This window comes from Epinephelus fuscoguttatus, linkage group LG12 (assembly GCF_011397635.1).
Source record: "Epinephelus fuscoguttatus linkage group LG12, E.fuscoguttatus.final_Chr_v1".
Taxonomy (NCBI): domain Eukaryota; kingdom Metazoa; phylum Chordata; class Actinopteri; order Perciformes; family Serranidae; genus Epinephelus; species Epinephelus fuscoguttatus.
Window position 1 is genome coordinate 18,215,829 of NC_064763.1, and position 24,920 is coordinate 18,240,748.

Consider the following 24,920-nt stretch of genomic DNA (forward strand, 5'->3'; position numbering starts at 1 on the left):
CGCTAAAGACACTGGCTTCATTCGTGTCTGACACTTGCCACCTCCTTTCAGTTTCCTCCACCTGTTTCAAAAAACAAAACATTGGGTTGTTGATTTCGACATTGATTTCCATGGCAATGATTTCAGCTTTGAAGCATTCGGGTCAGCCCTATTAGCGTCAGTGTTGGCACTCTGCAGCCTGCTTCTCCAAACTGGAGGCGTGCCGACCGCTGTCTACTGTAGGTAATACACTGACTATGGATAAATACCTCATACAACCCCTCTTCAAAAAAATGTGAACTATCCCTTTAAATCTCCTACGCTTAGCTCTGATGACCCCTGCAGCATTATATTTTTTTAACTCATGTATTCCTGCAGTCTTGTTGCCACTGACCAACAAACAGGTCAATCCAAAAACGCTCAGCCAAATTGATATCACTGCCCTTCATCAAGTCAGGCAGTGTTCATGTCTTATGTGCTTGGGTGCTTTGCTTTTTGTGCATTTACACTAACAGGGCTCTCAGTGGTGGGGGGATAAACCGTGACTTATATGAGTGGACCATCTGCTATAAATGTATGACCTGTTTGTGTGATGTAAAGCTGCTCTATGAGCCGTGTCAAGCCATTCAAAACTTCTCACCCTAAAACTGAGCCCACTCTCGCATGCAGATTTCAGTGATGCTAACTGAAAACTGAATGGATGTAAATTTTGTTTGAATGGCTCCCTGATGTTTCTTGTTACCCAAATACTTCGGCTACATCCACACTAAGACCCTGTCCACACGTGTACAGATATTTTTAAAAATGGATATTTCCCGCCTCCGTTTACAAAAAAAAAAAAAAATCTGTCCAGATCTTAGTTTTACAAAATATCTCTGTACACACTAGCATGTAAAATTGACTCCAAATGTTCACAGGCGTTAGCTGTCTGTCCTCGTGTGTACACCATCTAATGTTTCCTTTTTCATAATACCGACTGGAGATCTCGTCATTGTTAAATCCCCTTAAATATAAAGACAAATGCACTCACTCAAAGATGCAAGTGAAGCTCTGGACATGCAACAGATTTCCTTCAGTTCCTCACTGACAACAACCACTCTGGAAAGCGTCCCACCATCTGCTGGTTCGATTGGGCCTGATCCAAAATTTGTTTGTGGTGGACCAAATAACACTGGGTGTCTGGAAACTTGTGCAGCAGTACTAATATTAAGTGTAAAGCATTCATTAGACCAAGCAGTGCTAAAGAAATGTAAGCAAACCAGTAGTCTGACGTTGCTGTTTATTTCTTATGCCCATTACATAGAGCAATAATGGGCATTCCGAAACACTCCATTATACGTGTCTATGCGGATTCAAAGTAAAGTTTTTAAAAAATATCCACCTTAGGAGTTTTAAAGTGTTTCAGTGATTTATGACCCGGGTTGCTTGGAGACACAAGGCCAAAACATAGAGGAAAATATCTGCATATGGGTGGACTGGGCCTAAGGCTATATCCAAACTAATACATTTTCTTTTTACAACACAACTGTGGCTACGTATGTGTGCAGTGGTTCCCAACTCGTCAGATCCAGATTTCTCCTTAGTCATCAGCTCAAGGTCCACATAATACATTAAGGGTGATACTTAAGTTTGGCCTCATTAGTCACTCAATCTACGGCAGGAAATGGCACTTCAAAATAAAAGCCATGTGCCGGAAATTCACCGTACTTAAACACAGTGTGTTTTTTACAAACTCGACACATTTCCGAGTCGCTTACATTCCATTCAGAATGGACATGTGACCCACTTTTGGACCGCGACCCACCAGTTGGGAACCACTGGCCTAGCGATCACACTACTGTGGCGTTTCTGAACCCCTAAAATGGAGATTTTTGAAAACGCTGCTGACCCTGTTTTAGTTTGAAAACTCGGCGGTCTGGATGGGCGGATATTGCCCTTGTGATGTAAGTTATTTTAGTGTGAATGGTAATTTTTGCATTTCATTTTCACTTAAAAAAAATTGATGATAGCACCACAATGCTTCATTTATGATGTAAGTTTTAAAACATTTTATCTTTATCAAAAACTGCGGCTCCTGCGATTTGGATATTGCACTTGGCCATATTGCAATTTTGATAATATTTCGATTAACTGTGCAGCTCTAAATGTCTCCCCGTCTGTTTTCTGCTGTCTTGACTGCTTTATATTGGCCTGTAACCTTAAGTATCAGTTCCACCTCATCGTTAGTCCAAGCAAAGAAATCTCTGGTCTTTTTATTTTATGCCTCCTCTGTAGTGTTTTCTGTACCTACCCAACCAACCACAGAGTAGACAATCTGCTTCCTGTATACGCCCCAGTGTACATGTGACATGAGTTTCCAGGTGTATCAATTTGGATGGAGATTAATTCTAAAATGGTGCTAAAAGGCTTGTGTGTACAGTGATTGTTTTTAAAACACCGTCTTAAAACGAAAACACGTGTTAGTGTGGATGTGGCCTCAGTGAATTGACCAAAAGCACTGTTTTAATGAACCAAATCATTTTTGCTGTTAAACAAACAAACAAACCAACAAACCCTGGGCAAGTGTGTTGCAATTTTATTATCATTTTTAGGAACTACAAGATTCAAAGGTCAAACACGTTTTGTGAAAAGTGTGATATTTGATGACACTGACTGCTCGCAGAGGCAGTTTAATGTTTTTTGTTTTCTACCATTCCTGTACAATGGTTGTTGTTAAGGACCAGTCACTCCACTTCCTTTCTTTGTTGAATTGTTACAATATTTATTTTAAGTGCCATTTTGTGTCCACTGCGTTGTTTACACTATGCAAACTGTGTATTTATTATGTAGTATTATTTAGATAAGGCAGCAGAATGTGTGCTAACTTGATTTGGCATTCCTGTCAGAGACTTATTTTGTCATATTAATAATAACAAGCATGCACCGTATGATTTTACTCCTGCAGAACATGTCTTACAGCATTCTCAGATGCAGCTTTTTTCTTATTCCAAAACTGACGACGGTGACCTAATTGTCTTACAGTATTTATTGTGTGGCATAGTATCTTATTGAAGGGGGATTTCCAAACAACATTTTCACATCTTCAGACTTTCCTTGCTGAAAACTTGAACTTCAGTTTCCTGTTGCAGTGCTTAATGCAGGGGCAGTGATTGCGAAGAGAAATGAACTGACGCAAAAACCAAGGATGATTTCTTTGCTTCATATATGATCTGTGTGTGTGTGTGTGTGTGTGTGTGTGTGTATAGAGTCTATGAGAGAGGTTGGGTAACTAACTAAAAACTAAAAAAAATTACTTCAGGTTGGAAACACCATTGATTGAATAACATTATTCCTGTTGCTTTGTCACCCTGAGATCTGCCCCGTCAGATGGGGAATGTTAATATGTATCATGTACATAATGAAGTCAAAATAAAAAAAAAAATAATAATAATAATTGGTCTTGTCTCTGAGCAGTGGCAACAGCACAGAACAAATAGTACAAAGCAAAAGTGGCAAAATGTTAAATGTAAGTGGTTTTTATTTTAAAGGCGCTGTATGTAAGAATGTGGCCAAAGCGGTTACTGCACTCAAATTCAAAATACTGCCGCGAGTCGTGTCCACCCTCCCTCCCCAACAGATTCAAGGTTGCTGGACAGCGGCATGCTGGAGACTGATTTGTTTGCCATGGCAGGGCCGCGTCGCCGCGTCCTTGATCTTCGGTTTTCCAGCGGACCGTTTGAGCAAGTCCGGCTTCTCTGCTGCTAACGCTGCTGCCGGGATACAGCTGAGGACGAGCCGGCTGCTAATGCTGTGTACTGGGACACTGCTAATGCTGCTTGCTGTGCTGCTGTAGCTCAGTCGTAACTGGTAGACGGCGGTGGGTGGCGCAGCAGGCCAAAACACAAATTCAAAACAGACATGATTTGCGGACTGTAAATTTTTTTTTAAAATGCGAATATTTTGGCTGTACTATTGTCGGTGAGATCAGTATGTTATATGAACATTATTCCTTAGTCTCTGTGACATATTAGGATAATTTTATGACTATTTGCTTTATATTTCTTACATATAGCTCCTTTAACTAAAAGTGCTTGTTTTTGCCACTGACAGGATCAGATTGTTATAAGTGTCTGACTACATCATAGAAAGGAGCCCGACAAAGATAGACCTTTTGTTATAGAGTAAGATCAGGGAACGGCCTCGATTGTCAAACCCATCAGGCTCCATTGAAATAAAGAGTAATTTTGGCGAGTATAGAGGCAGCATATTTTCACATCTAACTGGGTGAATTAGGGTTTTTTTTTTCAAGCAAACCAGAATTAACAATTGTTAGAAGAGTGGAGAGATGAGACAAGGTGGTTTTTGTGAGTTTTAATGTGTTTGTCGACTTCAAATGAAGTGTGTCTTTATGATGATAAATTGCTGTTGATTTAAAATAGTCTGGCAGCTTTGCCGACGGTGTCAAAGTGGATATGGAAAGCATCCCGTTAGAGACAGACCTTTTTGTTCAAGAGTAAGATCCTTTATCTTTAACCAGAAACAGCCACGAAATCGCTATCACCAAACCCACCAGACTCCATTTAAATAAACAGTGACTTTAGCGTGTATAGAGCCAGCATATTTTCACATCCAGCTGGGTAAATTTAAGGGTTTATTTCAACCAAACCAGAGCTGGTGATTGTTGGAACAGTAGAAACACAAGACCAAGATGGCTTTGTGAGTTTTATTTTGATTCTCTCAATTTTGGATGAAGTGTGTTTTATGACAATAAAATTAATGTTTATTTAAATGGAGTCCGGTAGGATTGGCTAAGGCAATGTTAGGGCTGTTTCTGGTTAAACAAAAGGATTTTACTCTCTTACAAAATATTCTATCTCTGTAGGGATCCTTTCCAAACACTTGTAATAACACAAAATCCCCAAATCGATACTGCCATACCCATTTGATTTAAATAAACAGTGATTTTATCATCATAAAAATACCGCATTCAAAGCTGAGAGAAACTAAATACAACTCACACAACGTCTTGGTTTGTCTTTCTACTTTTCCAACAATCACCAACTCTGGTTTGGTTAAAATAAGCCCCTGATTTCCTCAGTTAGATGTGAAAACATGCTGGCTCTGTACATGCTAAAATAACCGTTTATTTAAATGGAGTCTGGTGAGACTGGTTAAACAAAAAGGAGCTTATCTTTAATAAAAAGGTCTGTCTCTGTAGGGATCCTTTCCATATTGTTGTCAGACACTTAAGATGATAATCAGAGCCTTTCAGTGGCAAAACAAGCACTTTTAAGGGGACACACACTCACCAGCCACTTTAATAGGTACATTTTGCTAGTACCAGGTTGGACCTTCTTTTGCCTTCAGAACTGCCCTAATTCTTTGTGTCATAGATTCAACAAGGTGCTGGAAACATTCCTCAGAGATTTTGGTCCATATTGACATGATAGCATTATGCAGTTGCTGCAGATTTGTTGGCTGCACATCCGTATGAATCTCCTGTTCCACCACATCCCAAAGGTGCTCTATTGGACTGAGATCTGGTGACTGTGGAGGCCATTGGAGTACAGTGAACTCATTGTCATGTTCAAGAAACCAGTTTCAGATGATCTGAGCTTTGTGACATGGTGTGTTATCCTGCTGGAAGTAGCCATCAGAAGATGGGTACACTGTGGTCATAAAGGGATGGACACGGTCAGCAACAATACTCAGGTAGGCTGTGGTGTTTAAACCATGCTCAGTTGGTACTAAGAAAATCTCCCCCACACCATTACACCACCAGCAGCCTGAACCGTTGATACAAGACAGGATGGATCCATGCTTTCATGCTGTTTACACCAGATTCTGACCCCGGCAGCTTTTTTCCAATCTTCTATTGTCCAGTTTTGGTGAGCCTGTGTGAACTGTAGCCTCAGTTTCCTGTTGTTAGCTGACAGGAGTGACACCTGGTGTGGTCTTCTGCTGCTGTAGCCCATCTGCTTCAAGGTTGGACGTGTTGTTGGTTCAGAGATGGTCTTCTGCAGACCTTGGTTGTAACCAGTGGTTATTTGAGTTACTGTTGCCTTTCTATCTCACAAGGCATTTTCACCGAGAGAACTGCCACTCACTGGATATTTTCTCTTTTTCAGACCATCCTCTGTAAACCCTAGAGATGGTTGTGCAAGAAAATCCCAGTAGATCAGCAGTTTCTGAAATACTCAGACCAGCCCGTCTGGCACCAACAACCATGCCACGTTCAAAGTCACTTAAATCACTTTTCTCCCCCATTCTGATGCTTGGTTTGAACTTCAACAGGTTGTCTTGACCATGTCTACATGCCTAAACCATTGAGTTGCTGCCATGTGATTAGCTGATTAGCTATATGGGTTAACAAGCAGTTGAACAGGTGTACCTAATAAAGTGGCCAGTGGTTACATTGCAGCCTCTTTCATGGTTCCCATTAACCTCTTATGTGATAATAGGGTCCAGGTTGGAAAATACCAAATTACCCTTAAAGTGAGCTCTGTTCAACCTCTGTACAACATAATTTAAATAATATTTAGACCTCAATGATTGTCTACAACACTAAGCTACTCAGCAAACAAGTGATTCTTATTTTGTCACATAAAACAGGCCAAAACATTAAAATTGTAGATCTTTATTCAGATAGTTTATGCATCTAAATGGATAAAAATAACAACACAGTGAAATGATTTTTGTACATAATAAAATAGATGTTTCTCTCCCAGTCTTTGGTTTTTACAAAAACGAGGCTATGTCACCTTTGTAGAAAAATAATTTATGTGTAAATCTGTCTGTCAAGCTCAGTTGCATCCTTTTGTATCAGACATGGAAATAAAATAGTCACCAGAAGCTGAAAGCACAAGGCAGACTGTTGACTCATCACAGAAAGTTACTCTTCAGCCTGCCATGTTCATCTTTCAGTGCCTTCAGTGGCAAAAGTCTGGTCATTACTGCACCATGTGATGTTACTGTGAACTGTGCTTCCTAAGCTCAACCACACAGCTAAAGCAGAATTCAGCAAGCACTCCTGAGCCGAGGTTTGCAGCTGCTTCCCTCTACACGTTTACTGTTAAAAATCAAAAGTCGCTTCAACAAATTTAGAAACACTGGATAAGAGAGGGTGCATGTGTTGCATGTTTGTTCAAACATATGGCAGAGGAAAAATTCTGTTTAAAATACTTTTTTTTTAATATATATCTCTCTGATGTTCCCATATTTACAAGTAGGAGAAATTGTGGAAGTAAAACAATTTGTTGCCACGTGAGGAAAGTTTTTATATTAAAAGGTGAATAAAAGCAACACAACACAAGAGGGATCAACTTAAAATAGAAAAGAAAAATCACTTTGGGGCATGAAAATAATCAACTGTCCATTGTCTGTTAAAGTGACAAGTTCTGGGAAATAAGCCAGAAACATGTCTACTGTAGGTGCAAGTCGTCTGTCCTTACTGACCCTGGCCCTCAGAGGGCCACAGCCCTTAGCTCATTAACCAAACAGTGTACAACATTACTTGTCAGTGGGGTTTGACAGCCTCAGGAAAAAATCACATTAAATACAAGCTAATACCGACGTCCCACACCCCAAAAGCCCTCCACCTATACCTCATGAGTCAGTAAATCTGCAGGTGAGGAGATGTGGCTCCGTCCCTCCATTTGTAAACCTTCTCTGTGATCACGGTGCGACAGAGAGGGCAGCTCTTCTCCCGGTTAAACCACAGAGCGATGCATTCGTCACAGAATATGTGCTGCATGGCAGAAAAACAAAAGCATGTCAGCATGTCCTGCACTTAATCGTCCATGACTGATCTGATTCAGGAAGGGGTCGGAAAAGATGAATAATGATGTATAAAGAAAATATGGGTTTATTATTAGGGTTGGTAGAGAAGAATAGTAAATAAAAGACGAGTGCAGTTGTGAAACTGTCGTGTTACAGATTTTCTCTCTTTGAGGGTAAGTTCTCTATTTTCAACACAGACACTGTTTTTGTTTGCTTTTGTATCTCAGTGACTTATAAGAACCACATTTTTAGATTGGTCCAGTATTGAGCGAGAGTGCTGCAGCTGTCGATAGTAAAACAGGCTGAAGTGTCAATTTACGTCCAATGAAAGTGCTTGTTTTTGCCACTGACAGGCTCAGATTATTTTTTTAAGTGTCAAACATTATGGAAGGATCCCTACAGAGGTAGACTTTTTTGTTAAAGAGTAAGATCCTTTGTTTAACTACAAACAGCCCCGAAATCACTGTCACCAAACCCACCAGACTCCATTTAAATAAACCGTAATTTTAGCCTGTATAGAGGCAGCATATTTTCACATCTCACTGGGTGAATTAACTTTTTTTTTTTCCAACCAAACCAGAGTTGGTGATTGTTGGAACAGTGAAAGGACAAACCAAGATGATTTTGTGAGTTTTATTTTGTTTCTCTCAATTTTGGATTAAGTGTGTTTTGCAATAATAAATATTTAAATGGAGTCTGGTGGCATTGGCGAAGGCGATTTTGGGGCTGTTTGTAGTTAAACAAAAAGGAACTTACTCTTTAACAAAAAGGTCTATCTCTGTCAGGATCCTTTCCATACACTTGTACTAACAATTTGACACTGTCAGTGTCAATCACAAGCACTTTAGTAGACGTAAATTGACGTAAACATGCCACGAGTGTTTCCATTGCAGCCAGCTGCAGCCATCTCAATGAATTCTGGGCCAATTCCTTCTTTATCTTTACTAATTTCTAAAGCGATTTTAAAACAGAGTTAACAGTCAAGACATGAAATCAACAACTTTTAAAAGAACTGATAGAAACACATTAATGTATCAAGACTGAGGAAATAAAAGACAGTCTAAATTAAATTAAAATTCAAGTAAAATCAGGAAAGGCTCTCAGATAAAAGTATGTTTTAAGAAGGGACTTAAACACTCACTGACTGGGTTGACCTGATTTCCTCGGGCAGACTGTTCCAGAGCCTTGGGCCCTGACAGCAAACGCTCTGTACCCTTTAGTTTTCAGTTGGGCCTCTGGAACAGACAAAAGACCTCTGCCCGAGGACCTCAGAGTACGTCCTGACATGTACAGCACTAAGACGTCAAAGATAAAGAGTCTGATAATGTAAAATTGAAGAGGAGGATTGTGTGAGGCAGACGCCTGAAGGATCTTAGTCTGCTTGTTGATGCCCACACAGCACAGAGGAGGCTCATCAATAACTTCAATTACAAATACTACAACTACAGTAACAAACCTGATCACTGGTTTGATACGACAGGCCCTGCAGTGAACACTTGTGTGGTTTTACCTGACAGAGCAGAACCCGAGGCTCCCTGTACTCTCCCTGACAGATGGGACAGACGTCTCCAGCCTCGCTGCACTGACTCCTAGTGGCCGCTGTGCCTGTGTGCTGAGAAACGGACAAAAGCAACACCTCAGCACAGCTGGTTCCTCAATGTGACGACTCACAAATGAACAAAGAAGTTGTTAACCACTGACCTCGCCCTTTAGAAATATCCTCACAGTTTTCAGCAAAGATGTCCACTGTCCGTACAATCCTAAAAGCTGAGGGGGAGATAAAAGAACAAAAATGTAAACAAACAACAAGAAAAGTTTTATATTAAAAGGAATACTTCACCCCCAAAATGACCCTTTGTATATCAATAACTAACCCCGTGATATCTTGAATCCTGGCATGCCTTCATGGTGAACGAAGAATACCAGAACTCAGAAAATTCTTGACAAACTGAAGTCAAAGCCGAGGTCTCTCAATTGAAACAATACTAAAAGACAGAGCTTTACCGTCACCTGTAACATCGGTCGAGTCATTTTTAGACATTTTAATGTGGAAAAGTTACATTTTTCATCTTTACAGGGCTAGTTCAGAGACCAGGAGCTCCTCTGTTCGGCAAGGTAAAATTACTGTTTGTGTCAACAGAGTCTGGCTTTGAAGAGAGTATGGAGAAGTTTCACTTTTAGTTCAGTTCCCTGTCTGAGCACACAATTGGATAAATGAGACTTGGATTATACTGGACGAGTTGTGTGAGAGTTTGTAAATGTTTTGATATAGTTTTGCTGTTGTTAAAGGCAGTCCCATATGACTTCAGCTCATTTTTGAATTCTTCGCTCACCAGAAGCATAGGAGAAAAAGTTTTTTTCACAAGTTCAACTTAACGTGGTGAGTGATTGATACAAAAATGGTTATTTGGGAGGTGAAGTATTCCTTTAATGATGTAAAGATCTATTGCTGGTTAGTCTGACTGATCACACCTTCAGTATGAGGTAGAGCAAAGCCAGCAGTACCCCCAGTGTGAGTCCAGGGGTGCCGTCAACCTCCTGGTACGTGACCAGGTAGCGGAACCACAGTGGAACAGGAGCCGTGGCCTGGTGGACCTGACCCAGCTCCTCAGTCAGCATCACCCACCGGCCCTGGAGACAAAAGAAGAACTACTGAACCAGCACTGCCAAGACATAATATTAGAGTGACAGTTCTTCCTTAAAACCAAAAACCCAAAGGAGAAATACACCACACTCACCTGGGTTCTGTAGGTCACCAGTGAAGATGGCAGCAGCAGAATAAGGCACTTAATCCCCATAAAGAGAAACTTTATGATGAAGTTGGTGATGCCGACTGCCCATAGAACCTCCCAGAAACCCAGCGGCTCAATGGTTGGGCTGAGGAAGATGAGACTGGAAGAAGGTTGCGTTCACGTTAAACGGCTGCTTACTAACAACCAACAGAGAGTGACATTATACTCCAAGAACAGGTAATTGGTTTGCACAGATGCATTGACTCATACCAATAATGAAGTGTCTCAGTGAGGAAGGTGTAGTAAAGCAGGAGGGTGGAAGAGATCAGGAACAGAAGCAGCCACACACACTGCAGCTTTGAGTGACGATCCTGAGGGAACACACAGGCAATAACATGGTTTAGGAATCTAATAGCAATGAACTGTATAAAAGAATCAACACGTTTTCTGTTCTTAACTTACCTGAAGAAAGACTTGAATCTGTATGTTTTTATTCACATATAGAAAAGTTGTGAAGAGGCCAACACCAACTGCCAGACCTGGTAAATGGATAGAAAGCATATAGTAAGTTGTCTTGCATTCACTGATGCATTAACTGTGTTTGCTTAACTCACCAAGAGCATGTTGGATGACCAGTTTAGCACACAGTATGATGAGGAAGGGAAGACTCTTTTGGAGCCAGCGGAAGAGACAGCGGAGCTCAGACAAGGAGGTGCTGGGTTCCCCAGAGTCCAGATCAGAGTCAGGCGGGTCCAGCTCAGGCTCTGAGTTCGAGTGGTGCTGCGCCCGACTGTGCATGTGTGGCTGAGAATGGGAGTGGCTGTGGGAGTTGACTCTGGACCTCCTGGATGAGGCGCCTCCACTGGACTCCCCGGGCTTGCTGGTCATGTTTACCCGCACCTCATTGCTTTCGGGGTTGACGGCGGCAGCAGCAGCAGCAGGGACTGGCGTTCTGGTAAGTTCTGGTTGCAGAGTTAGGGATAGACCATTTGCTGCGTGAGCGCCCAGCTCATCTGAATTAGGCTGCATTACAGTCGGAGACTCCCTCAGTTTCAGTGCTCTTCTGGAATCACTCCTTCAACACAAAAGACAAACCTTTCTACCCTCAGAAACAATGTGTCTAGCAGTAACAAGTTGTGTAACAAATGGAAGGTGCACAGTCGTCAGTTAATCCAAGATATAGACTCACAGCTCTATGTTTTAATGCAGGACTTTGCATTTCACTCATTCTTGAGAAGTGGGACAGTCGATCGAGTTTTACTCTTCAGGTAGGCTGGGAAAATATATTTTAAAAGATCAAAGTCTCGACTTTTAAACTTTGTAATAAGCCAACCTCCCAGTGATTTATTTTTTTCTTGAATAGCAGACATAATGGATGTCAAAGATAAGATCTGACAGAGTTGACCTCTTCATGCTAATCAAAATACTCATTTTTAGACCATAACTCTTGTTTAGTTTTGAGCTGTTGTGGTTGGGATACACTCAATAGCAATATTATTTAATTATTTTATCATAAAATAAAAAGCTCACCAGTGCTTAAGCAGCATTACCACCTTTTTGGAATCCAATAGGTGAGACAGGAGTCCTTAGATTACAGCTAACTCCTTTTATGCATGGTTAAAGGAAGTTTATGTGAAAATCTGATGATCTTGCAGTGCCTTTTTAAAACTGATGTTATCAGTCTGTGCTGTCAGTTTTAGATTTTGAAGTCTTAACACATTTTTTAATTGTTTGAATTTGTGAATTATTATCTGGGACAAAGGTGTTTTCTGGCATAGGGCAAGTTTAGAAGTTAAAATAGTAAATTCAGGTCAAAATATTTAATAACTCATCATTATTTCATATATATAAATCCTTTAAAAAATAAAGTGTCACCCCAGAAGCTAAATACGTGTGTTGATAAGTTATAATTTTAAGGTTTTCTTTTTGGTAAGGCAAGATTTGTCCCAATTCTCAAGAATGAGATTCAGATTCAGACAACTTCATTAATCCCACCAGGGGCAATTTGTTTGAACAGCTTGCCTTGCACACATACTACAACATACAGTAGCATGTAGACACATTAATAGATGAGTAATAAATAAAAATAAAAATTTGGGGGGGCGATTTATTATTTTTGAATGGGGGGCTCCCACCAAACAAATCAACAATGCCACTATCTGATCACTATTTGACTAAGTTCAGGTGTCTAAATAAGTGACATTATGGTAACTCTGTGATCATGGATGTGGTTAATCTGTATAAGTATTAACTTGTACAATAACTGAAAGCTGCAGGTGTAACACTGCAATCTGTGACCCTGAACCAGACTCCGTTAAGAAATAGTAGAGTTGAGTGAGTAGACGAGTGGTTAGGGTTTCTGTTTGTATTTTAGGAGCTGGGTAAGGGATTGAGACTTGTTACAGAATTCGGTGTAACACCGCAAAAACAGAAGACAGTGTTTTCTGTTTGGAGTAACAGATAATTATTAGGTTAACGTTAACTTAAGTTTTGACGCTAACTAAAGATGACTAGCAGTCCGTGTTGCAGTATTAATAATCCAATAAGTCTCATCCAGGCTGTAAGTATAGTGGTTTTGAAAGCTAACTAAAGTTAGCCGAACTGTACGGAGGTTACATCCATAATTTTCAGGAAATAAAAGTAATGAGAGACAGACAACAAGACAGCTGATCGTTTCCTCCACAGTGTACTGGGCTGCCGTTAGCGTTAGCATTAGCTAACAGCTGTTTTCTGTCTGCCGGTGCTAAAAGCCTCCGCTCACCTGTCATTCTGCACCCGGAGTTTCATGGTAGGCTTCCGGTCCCCATTTAAGACAACGTCCGAGTCTCCAAACGAAACAAAAGCAAAAGCAAACCAAAAAAAGAAAACTAAACAGTTATGTTTCAGGCTAAGCCATAAGCCTGTCGTGCAGACATCTTGACGTTGTTTACGTCAGCAGACGTCACAGTCTTCTTCTGTTGGGTAATTATGGCGGGTCGGATGTGAAACGCTGCAATGCCTCCACCTACTGGAGCATTTTAAAATTACCATCGACAAATTTTAAGAAATTAACAAATTTAACAACAAAATTAACAAAATCAATTTAATTAAAAAAAAACCAAAACAATTTAAACACACAGAGAACACTCACATATGTGTCAGCACATAGTAATGTATAATTTGGAGAAAAGATCATTTGAAACAATATAATAAAAATAATTTTAAAAAATTATATACCATAATAATAATGATAATAACAAAATAATGCATTTTTAAATACAAGTAGCTTTAAGTCCATGAGCAGTGATTGTGGGAGGAATAACTGGAGAAATAAATAAAAGATAATGGTAACTGTCTGCTAAGCAAAAATATTAATAACAGAGTACAGGTATCAGAAACTATGGTGTCAATGTGTTGTACAGTAGTATAGTAACAGAGGTGGTATTCCGAGTATGAGTGAGATATTAACAGATAAGGTGTGTAACAATATAAAACGATTAAATAAATTATGAAATAGAATACGAAACAGAACGTTCACAGTAAGGCATCATCTTGTTATCAACTGCTACGACAGGGCAATACATAAAAAATAGATAATCAGAAATGCTACCTATACAAATACTGATGGTCTAAAGGAAAGAAAGAGGAAAGACAATGCACATAATTATCTTGCATTCAAGAAATTAATACAAGTAGACTTCTGTAGCCTTCTCCCCCTCTAGAAATATCATAAACGCCCCCATATCTTATCAAAAGTAGAATATTTACCCTTAATCATAAAGGTAAGTTTTTCAAGGGCAACGGAGTGTGACAGTCCAGTAAGCCAGGAAATAAAAAAAATATTACTGAAGTAAAAATATACACTAGTTAGTCGGTGAAGATTCTCAGTCATCCAGGTTATGGTAATCGTGCTATAGCCCGTAAGTGGTCCCACCTGACCCTAACGACTCACTTGGTGGCCAGGTGGGTCAACGACTCACATTGTGACCTTAATAACTCTGAAACTAAGAGCTCACGTGACCCCTACGACTCTGCAAGGGTTCACACCCACACAGGGTTTATAGCCTGCAGCTTCATACCAGTCATTTAGAACTTCAAGAAACGCAAGCAAGTCCAGTTGCCTACAATATAGCACTTACGATTACACTAGTTAGTGTATAATGTTAATAATGATACACACGTTTGATGCCTCACATCTCTGGATATGCTGGGAAGTTGCTGTGTAGGTATGTCTGTTACTGAACCTGAGGACACAGGTTCACATCCTCTCTGTGTTCTTGAGTAAGACACCAAATTCCTACAAGCTATCAGTGTTGTTTCTGTCTTTGCAACCCTTCATTATGTTGACAACTACAGAAGTGAAGCCTTAGTCATATCTAACAACCAAAATCTTTTCAGATGAAGGTCCCTGAGGAGAAATCTTATCAACTGGGGGTTCCTGACCCATTGTGGATTAATTTAGGGGTTGTCAGCAGAAGAAAAGTTGAGAACCACTGCTGTAGACGATCAGGCTGTGTGTGCATGTTTGTAAGTGAGTTGTTGTGTGTGTATCCCACTGGCAAGCTAACCTCCATCGCTCTACACTGCAATCACAGACAGGTATTGCTAATAAGGGCAATGGCGCCGTCGTAAAACCCTCCTGTTCCCCATCAGGTTTACACCGTGATCTCTGTCAGCACTGTTGCCACCAGCTCAGACTCTGAATCATAGATATGGTCTGGATGTCTTAGATATTATTATATACTACATCAAATACAAGTTTTCTTAAATTATATGTTTGAATATGCCAATGAGGTGGTATCTAATTAAATATGTGCTGATTTGCATACATTTCCAGATAAAGCCAGGTTCACAATTCTTGTTTCACTTTGTTTCAAAGGTTTCTACAGAGGGAATTTTTTGATATTTCTTTTTATCACTCCATAAATCAGAAAATACTGTCAACAGCTATAACATCAATCAATCAATTTCCAATATTGTTTTTAGGGGAAAAATGTTCTATAAATCAGGCTATGAATGATATATGAGTGAACTCCTCTGTAATATAGACGGGAACAAAACTGCAAAGTCTGGTGTGTGCAACTGTCACTAAAGTGGAAATTTTTGGCTCAAGTTATGAGAAAAAAATAGTTTTGAAAAAACTGCCTTCAAAGATATGGATTTTTTTAAGCAAAAATAAGACAGTGGGATAAAAATTTAAATAATGCGTATCACCATGAAACCTCTGCATTTGTTTACTTACATTAGGAAAATTATTTTTTGTATATCAAGTTGCCTGAAGTGTTATGTATAAATATGCAAATTATGCATTATCTAAATAAATATGCACTAAGCTGCATACATTTCCAGAACAATTCTAAACATTGGATAAAGCTTGGTTCAAAATTCTTGTTTCACTTTGTTGTCATATTAGAGTTAAAGGTTTTCATGGAGGGAATTTTGGACATCTCATTTTATTGCTCAATTAATCAGAAAATACTGAATGAATACAAAAGCCATTAAAAGAATCATTTTTTTGCCATGTTTTTATGAATAAAATGTTCTGACTGACTCAGAGTATGAGGAAAAAAAGGAATTGAGAATTTATTTATTTATTTATTTTTTTTTTGAGAAACAAAATATGCCACCATGAAACGTTCCCAGTTGATTACTGACATAAGGACAATTATATTTTGTTTTACGAGTTTTTGAAGTTTTATGTGTAAATATGCAAATTATGTATTATCTAATTAATAATGCAGAACAGAAATCAGAACTAAAATAAACACCTAAATCTGCATTTTGGACAGTTTTTGTTCTGCAAAACAGACCCAAATCTGTTTTCACCTGTAGTGTCTCGCCTTAAATTACACACCTTTTTAATACTGGCATCATTTTCTACTAATTGAGATTGTAAATAGCACATAATATAGTCACAATGGCTGACAAATTAGTTTTTGGTTTTCAAATCAATGCAGTGCACATGCGCCCAAAGCTTAAGAAATTTCTCTTCAGATTTTCTTGCAATGCTAACAAGAAAACGTCACCTATGAAATCATAAAAAAATAACAGATGGCTTTTTCACAGACTGGAGCCTGAGCCTCTGTTGAAGCTTTTTAAATGCAGTCCTTTGACCTGTTTCTGTTAAAGAGGTTGTACTTTCTGTAATGTCTGCCTTGGCATCGCTCAGACTCTGTACAAGCGTGCAGTAAGCCACTGTGGTGAAAGGAGGTTAATGTACTACGGCTGTGAGAGCTGTTCCCCGGCTCTATCTGTAATTGTGTTATTGCACTATAGAATTGTCAGTGGAGTTGTACTGCCCCAGTCAAGGCATCGGAGCCAAGTCTGTGGAGGGAGGTTAACTTGACATATAAATTGCTATCTGCCAAGATGAATGGAGCTCGCCAGAGAGCAGATGAGGGGAGCAGTGGCCTGACATTGCTTCTGACAGACTCCGTATATCCCCCGTCATCTTTCTCTTTTCCTTTCTCTGTACACGGTGCCAGCTGCTGCTTCCTCTGATGTCTTACTGGAGCTGCCAAAAATCCAATGCTAGCGCTGTCCAGTCTTGTGTACATGCGTGTGTGTGTGTGTGTGTGTGTAGACGCATCAGAGTGGTGTTCAACTGCCATTGGTTATTATCTAGAACATTTTCACTGTGAAATAACAATTCAGACTCTATACTGAACTGTTTTCTAGAGCAATTTCCACAACAGGGAAACAATCTATTCATTCTTAAGATGATATTACTGTCAACCTGTTGATGTTATCGATTATATCATAACATGTGTGATCACACATGCAAGTTTAGTTATTGCACTTGCTCATTTTATGGCTGTAGCTTGTTCAAAACCTGCAGTTTTTTTTTTTTTTTTTTTTACAGGTTTTGCCTCTTCTTGTTGTTGTTTTGTGTCTCTTTATAGTTGTCAGCATCTTTTTTATGGTTTGTGTCTCTTAGTGGTATTTTTGTCTTGTATCTCTATGTCATCGTTTTGTGTCTCTTTGTAGTTCCCTTGCATCTCTTTGTGGTCGTGTATCTCTCTGTGTCATCGTTTTGTGTCTCTTTGTAGTTCCTTTGCATCTCTTTGGGCCCCCAGGCCTGTGCCCGGTAGGCCTGTTCAGTAATCCATCCATGGTCTCGCTGTATCTAGTTTGTGATTTATGTTGCAGAGTGTACATACATACCTTACATGCCGTCCTGCAGGCTTGTATTTGTGGTCTTTGGGGGATGGGAAGAGGAGGATTGGATGGCCTTTCAGATCACATTCATAGTAATTGAGACCTTACAGTTTTCTGAGTCAGAATCCATGGATGGTTCATTAGTTATTACTGTTTAGAGCTGGCAGGATATCTCATAGAAAGTTACTTGACATTAAAACATTACGCAGTCTTGTTGTGCGTTATCGTGAGACTTTTGATTCATAAATATCTCGACATAAAGTTACAATGTGGTTGCATTATTCGGCAGACAAAATTGCATTCCCTTCTTTCTCAGACGAGGTGAATGTTAGATGTATTAAAATTATACCGTCTGGTCAAAACAGCCCAAAATGTCAGCTGGTTCTTTGGTAATACTGATATAATTCAAGTTTCTGCAAATTGACTTTCATAGAGTGAAATTAATTCAAATACATCAGTCTAATTCACTGTAGCATGTTTGTAGAATGGGGGCGGCACGGTGGTGTGGTGGTTAGCACTCTCGCCTCACAGCAAGAGGGTTGCCGGTTCGATCCCGGGCGTGGGAGCCCTTCTGTGTGGAGTTTGCATGTTCTCCCCGTGTCAGTGTGGGTTCTCTCCGGGTGAGGACTTTTTTTCCTCCCACAGTCCAAAGACATGCAGATTGGGGACTAGGTTAATTGATAACTCTAAATTGTCCGTAGGTGTGAATGTGAGCGTGAATGGTTGTCTGTCTCTATATGTCAGCCCTGCGATAGTCTGGCGACCTGTCCAGGGTGTACCCTGCCTCTCGCCCGATGTAGCTGGGATAGGCTCCAGCCCCCCCGCGACCCTCAAGAGGATGAAGCGGTTAGAAGATAAATGAATGAATGTTTGTAGAATGGATTTGAATTATTTAATGCAAATAGTATAGATTTGGACTAAATGTCAGATTCTATGGTGGTGATCAGGAAGACAACAGAGACCTCATCTTGTATCTTGTGAGGTATTTCACAAAAAACCCGAATAAGCACAACTTATTTTCTGTATGTCACTGATAAATTGTGAGATCCTCAGAATGTTTTGTACAAAATAGACAAAGTAATCGCCCTCTGCCTATCAGTTAAGACATTTATGTCTTAAATCTGGGGTAGGCAGTTTAATTTTGGCTTTACTTGGCAAAAATCGAACCTTTGAGCAGAATCCCATTGTGAGAGCAGGCAGCAGCTCCAGACATGGACCCCCACTGGAACTGGTCTGGCTGGACTGGACAGCCCAGACTCTCCGTCAGATCAGCAAACTTTCTGCTGATGTTACACAGGTTAGACCCAGTGCTACCACTGGGCACCAGACCACTGAGGGGTTTGGCTGAATTGGAGCTGCTACAACTGCTAATTTACAGTCCATCTTCAGAGCTGCTCTGTGCCCTCCTCCCAGGGAAAGCACTCTACAGTGGTGGGGAGCAAGGCGCAGGGACCTCTATGCAACTGCACAGTAACATGAGATATCTATTATAATAAATCTGAATCTATCAATAGAAAACACTGGGTTAGTTTATGGAGCGTGTGCATATGCAGGTGGTTGTCTGCTGGGATGGACTTAGGACAGAGAGGGGAGAGCTGCAGGAGGAAGGCCTTTTTTTTTTTTGCTTGTGTCAGATTTCTGCCTACCCTTAACTTTAATACCGCATTCATATTAATATCCAATTCTACAATGCTGTAGCCACGTAATTATGGTAGATATACTCAGTGGACAACCATCAGGGCCCTCTGGGTCCTTACAATGGGCCTAAGACAGGAGATTAGATAACGTGAGAATACTTGGGGGGACGCTGCCACACAACATTAGCACTAGTACATACAAAGACAAGCTGCAGGCCATATGAAATTGATCTTCGGGCCACGATTGGCTCCTGGCCCGGCCTTTGAACATGCCTGGCTTAAGATATTCTAAAAATTAATATTTATTATTTTTTTTAAATCTATTTTTTATATATTAAGTCACCAGCTCGACTTTTATTTTAACAGTTTATGGTTTGCCAATCAACATCTAAACAAAATATTTCTGAGAAAAATAAACCCTTTAAACCAACCTGTTCAGTTTGTGTTGGAATGTGAAGGGTTAAATTAATACGCACCTTTGTCTCCCAATTAGAATTTTCTGCGTCTACAGTTGCTAGGAGGAAAATATAGTTTCAGCTCTGTGATTGGTTGTCCTGTAATAAAAATTGATCAATCATATCTTCAGTTTAAATTGGTGGTCCGACCGCTAACTGTCCAAGTGTAACCGCTGATAAACAAGCTAGCTAGCCAGTTGGAAGCCGTTGGGAATTTATGCCCCACCCAGTTTTAAGATAAACTTTTAATGAAAATTTGGAGTTAAAAGTAACATGACCCCGCCATCAAACATATTATCCTAAATAACAAGAGGAAGGACTTTTTTTCAAGTGATGCCATCATCAAATGGTAAGTTATTTATCTGATAGGCTGCCATGCTAACTAAATTGACATTAATATGAAAAATTTGGGGGTTTAGTGGCATCCAGCGGTGAAAATCGCAGACTGCAACAGCTGAAACTTATTATGTGGAGCCGAATTATCTGTAGAGGTCTCTTTTTCTCAAAAACTAACAGACCTGGTGATTTAAACCAGTAAATATTCAGAATAAAGTAGTTTCAAGCTACAAGTGAGTGTTTCTCTGATGCGGTTTGGTTTAGCGGAGACAGGCGCTAGCTTCGAACCTGCTTTTGTGTGCTCACCTTTTCTCTCTGATAACATAATGTGTGCTCAACAAACTTATGATCCAGACGTTCAGGAGGTTTTGAACGGAAGCCAAATTATCTGTAGAGGTCTTTTTGTTTCCATATCAAACAGATCAGTGTTTCTCCTACACTATTTGGTTCGGCGGAGACGACCACTGCTTAGTAACTGCTGATGCCTGAACTGCAGTTTAATGTAAAGGCAAAAGTTTACAGTAAGAGTACAGTTTGGACTTTTTGAGTTTGGGTTTACAGATACTTTTGTACATTCTGTTGGAGTGGCTGTGGCTCAGGAGGTATGGCCGTCTACGAATCAGGAGGGTTGGTGGTTTGATTCCTGGCCCCTGCAGTCGAAGTGTACTGGGGCAAGACACTGATCCCCAATTTGCTTGTGATGGTTGTCCCATTGGTGTCTGAGAGTGAATGTTTATCTGACGAGCAGGTGTCACCTTGTATGGTTGCCTCAGCCACAAGTGTGCGAATGATTGTGAATGGGGTGAATGGTGACTGTAATGTGAGTGATCACTAAAAGCTCAATATAAATGCAGTCCATTTACTGGAGTACGCTGCTGATGTACTCGTACTTTCATACCCAAAAGTGTATGTAGCTTTTAATGATTACAGAGTGCTTTTAAATAATACTAGACCTGCAGCTATTAATCATATTGTGTCACTTTACCTCTTAACTTTGTGTATTTTTACCTCTATTTATCTGTACTTATTTCTGTCTTTGAGCTGCTGCAACACTTGAATTTATCCTCTGGGGATGAATTAAGGCTTATTTTGTGTTATAAAGTTATATTGCGAATTACTGTATTAAAGTTATAGGTTATTAATAAATTATAATATTATAAAGTTTTAACTTTCACTGAGCTAATGAACCACAGTATCAGTGTTGACAGGAGTTCTTTTCTCTCTTCAGTTTGAAGCTGCCATCTGAAACTTCAAACTCCAAAGGAGCCAACAGTCAATCAGTTATAAGGTGAGTGGAGCTCAGTTCATGCTGGTGATGGAGTGTAAAGCCTGATTAAGAAATTAAACGTTCACGTGTCATTTTCAATTTATACTTTGACCAAAGGCTTTAAATGGTCTCCATGTTAACCAGAAACCTCCTATGCTTTTTTCCCCCTACAGTCCAGTTATATTTTTGTTGCCTTTAGTGAAGCGTACTTTGCACAGACAGCTGTTAACACAAACATCCCATTGTATATGTGTTTTTAAGGTATTAACCATACATTCACTGATTGATCAACTCCAACTCCAATTTGTCTGTAAGCCGCAGACTCCCCTCACTCACTACAGTGGACTGGAAATTCAAATCAATGAATCCATAAATACGAACACTTGATTTCTTCCTGTGGAGCTGACATGAAAAGTATTTTGGTTCAGTAAATATCTGCTGTCAGTCAGCCTGGTGAAAGCAGTTTGGTTGGCCACTGCTGCCGACAGATGACTGCTTCTGTGGACAGAGACACTGAATGCAGGCTGGAGATGGTGTGGATTGAAAACTACGATCTCATGGTGCTGTTTGTAACACTACCAATCCCATTGCTTGCAAAATATGGCGTTGTCTGCAACATAACAAAATTGTTCAGGTGTGCGACATGAGAGAAAAGTGTCGAGTGACACTTTTTTTTTCCTGATGAAAATATGTCTGTCAAGAGACCTTCATCAACAAGTGACAAGCACCCGACTGTAATCAGGAGTAAAACATGAACACGTTGCTTATTGGGCATAGGAAAGCATTTATTGATTCAAATGAGGTGCTGCTGGAAGTTGAATCACCACATGCTGACCAGAAGTTTGGATTTTCGAGTTGTTATAGCAATATAAAGCATTAAAAAATAATCAGTCCATGTTACTGATACCATAACTATGTAAATTAAAGCAGACTAAGTAGGATAATATTGTGATTGTACAGTAGAATCCATTCTGTAAAGATGACCCCAGAAAATAGTTGTATGTATTCAGCATTATAAGCCCACGGTATTACTCTCATAAAAAATTTTTTTTTATGGCTTTCCATACAGACATAAAAGTCAGTGTCACTGTGTGCAGTGGGATCAGATATTACCTCGGGCCCTCCACTTATAATGTATGCATCATAAAGACAGAACTGCAGAGCATCAAAGACAATGAAGGACAGATTTTTTCCTCTTGACACTTTACACCAGTTCCTTGTTGGTCACCATTTTGCCTAATATCCAGCAGGTGGTGCTGTTTGATAAGTGATGAAAGGACGCTGAAACCAAACACATTATACAGCATATAGTGATACTACACAGTCACTGCTGCTATTAAGTAATGAGTGTAAATTATTCATATATTTTTAAGGCTGCTAATTAATACCCAGCAATAACCAGACTTATTACGGTGATGTGTTGTAAACGTGGGATGCAAACACAGGTGTTTCCTCGAGGAACTGGCCGTCCTTATTCACTGCTTTACTGAACAAATGAAGCGCGTAACTCCATATTGGCTCCAGATAGATGTGAGGAGCAGATTAATGTAGTGCTGTGCTCTTTGCACATCCCCGCGGCACACCGGCGGCCACCAAGGTGAAAAGAATCGTTCCACGGTGACCTCTGTGTCTCTGCTTATACAGAACATGCCCTGCCTCCCCTGTCCTCCTCTACAAGTCACTCACACCAGGTCGTTACAATGCCACTGGCACGGCTGTGCAGTTGTCGTCCTTTTTCCTTTCATCTTAATAGATGTGCTTCTCCCCAGCTGCCGTAGAAAAAAAACAGCCTTATCGGCCACGACGCGGCCTCTCAATTGTCAATCTGATCGATGTGTGCAGCCTGGATCTAGGCCACTGCATTAGTTGTGGAGGCTCCTAGCCACTCACCATGGATACACATCGCTGCTCACATCTTGTTGCTGTTGTGGTGTAATTGTTTTGTTATTGTGGCTCAGACTGGATATAACACGGTGTCCATTTAAATATTCACATAGCACCGGTCGGCTTAACGTTCATGACTTGGAACATGTGTTTAATGTCATTGTGACCGGAGACACAACAGAGGATCCAAGTACAAAAAGATCTCCCTCTACTTTGTGTAATTGAATTTATTAACTTTTAGTAGACACGATACTGAGTAGCAAAACATTATTTTTGTTCTCTATTAGAGGCTGTTTGTCTCAAATTGGACGTCATGTCTTACCAATCTTTTTATCTCTATTAACTGAAACTCTCCTTCCATAACTTCAAGCATTTAATGTCCACCTATGGCTGTCAGAGTTAAGAAAGCTGTGTGAAGAGGCATCTCAGTAAACTCAAACACAGGTTAAAGAGCTATCGCGGCCCTTTAAAGGTCCAGTGTGTAAGATTTAGCGCGATGTAGTGGCATCTAGCAGTGAGGATTGCAGATTGCAGACAGTTAAACTTCTCCTAGTTAGAATTCCTTCAGTGTAGATTTTTCAGTAGATTCATGAGTCAGATTATTTGCAGTGGCCTCTTCCTCTCCAAAACAAACAGACCTGGTGATTTCATCTGGTAAAACGACTGAAAAAGGCAGTTTCAAATTAAAAAATCTGTTCCTCCAACATTCTTGTTGCAGAGGGGTTGCAAACTACGACAGCAAATGCGAAAACCTGAATGGCGCTATCTAGAGCCAGTGTTCTGTTTGTCTGTTTTGGGCCACTGTAGAAACATGGTGGTGAACATGCCGAGGATCTGCTCCCTATGTAGATATAGACAGCTGATTCTAAGGTAACGAAAACACGACAATTTTTATTTTCAGGTGATCATACACTAGATAAAACATACTTAATAAATTGTATTTCTGCCAATATATCCTCCTAAATCCTCCACTCTGGACCTTTAAGAGGCACCGTGATGTTTTGTATTGATGGCATGTAATATCTCAGCAGAGGTCCTCCTCTTCCACCACCCTCTCCTCCTCTCTCCCCAGCTAGCTGGAGGCCAAAAGCCTGGGCCCGCCATGCCAGTCCTAATAAATCCTCAGCTGAGAGTGGCGGCGGCAGCAGTAGGTCTGCATTCTTCAGGAGCCAGCGCTTCCCCTAATCTGCCCCGGAGATGGAGCAACAGTTGGCCTGGCTGCTGGGGAAAGGGAGAGCAGAGGAGAGGAGGAGGAGGAGGAGGAGGAGGAGGAGGAGGAGGAGGAGGAGGAGAAGAAGGGGGCTCCCCTGGTGACAGGAGCATGATGTGTTTGTAAAAACACTGGGAATGTTGGAATTGGATACACTCACACTTTCACTCTCCCTTAAGCGGGCTTATGTAGAGATGCAGGGGCTGATTTTGGCAGGTATGTTCATTTTTATCCAGCGTCCTGTGCTTAACACAGAGGCAAACAGAAAGAATTTCCCCACCTGCCACACAAGTTTTTTTCCATGATGTTCAACACTTTGATCCCCTCAGGTGTGTGTGTTTGTGTTGGAGAGAGCAAGAGCAAGAAAAGAGAGGAAGAAACTCAGAGGCGCTGGACTAGGAAATGCCTTGCAGATGTGTGCAGCAGTGTAGCCACTTGTGTCAGCCAAGAGATCTTTGTTGGCGCTGAGAAAAACATAATTCTATGTCGTAAACTGGTTGAAGGGTTTCATATCCCAGCAAACAT

General features: G+C 40.4%; 1 protein-coding gene and 1 long non-coding RNA gene across 2 annotated transcripts; one reads left to right on the plus strand and one right to left on the minus strand.

Moving 5' to 3' along the window:
• Positions 1-6,579: 6,579 nt before the first annotated feature.
• On the minus strand, positions 6,580-13,410 carry rnft1 (ring finger protein, transmembrane 1). The gene is made up of 9 exons (XM_049591389.1): positions 13,231-13,410; positions 11,084-11,544; positions 10,932-11,008; positions 10,740-10,840; positions 10,476-10,629; positions 10,210-10,368; positions 9,439-9,504; positions 9,248-9,349; positions 6,580-7,705 (listed from the first exon to the last, which is right to left on the minus strand). Exons 1-9 carry the CDS (start codon positions 13,254-13,256, stop codon positions 7,571-7,573), a joined length of 1,281 nt encoding a protein of 426 aa, XP_049447346.1. The 5' UTR covers positions 13,257-13,410; the 3' UTR covers positions 6,580-7,570.
• A 6,472-nt stretch (positions 13,411-19,882) lies between these two features.
• Positions 19,883-24,411, plus strand: LOC125898638 (uncharacterized). Its single transcript, XR_007450640.1, has 3 exons — positions 19,883-20,047; positions 21,263-21,322; positions 24,258-24,411. It is a non-coding gene; the product is annotated as an uncharacterized LOC125898638 (long non-coding RNA).
• The last annotated feature ends 509 nt before the right edge of the window (positions 24,412-24,920 follow it).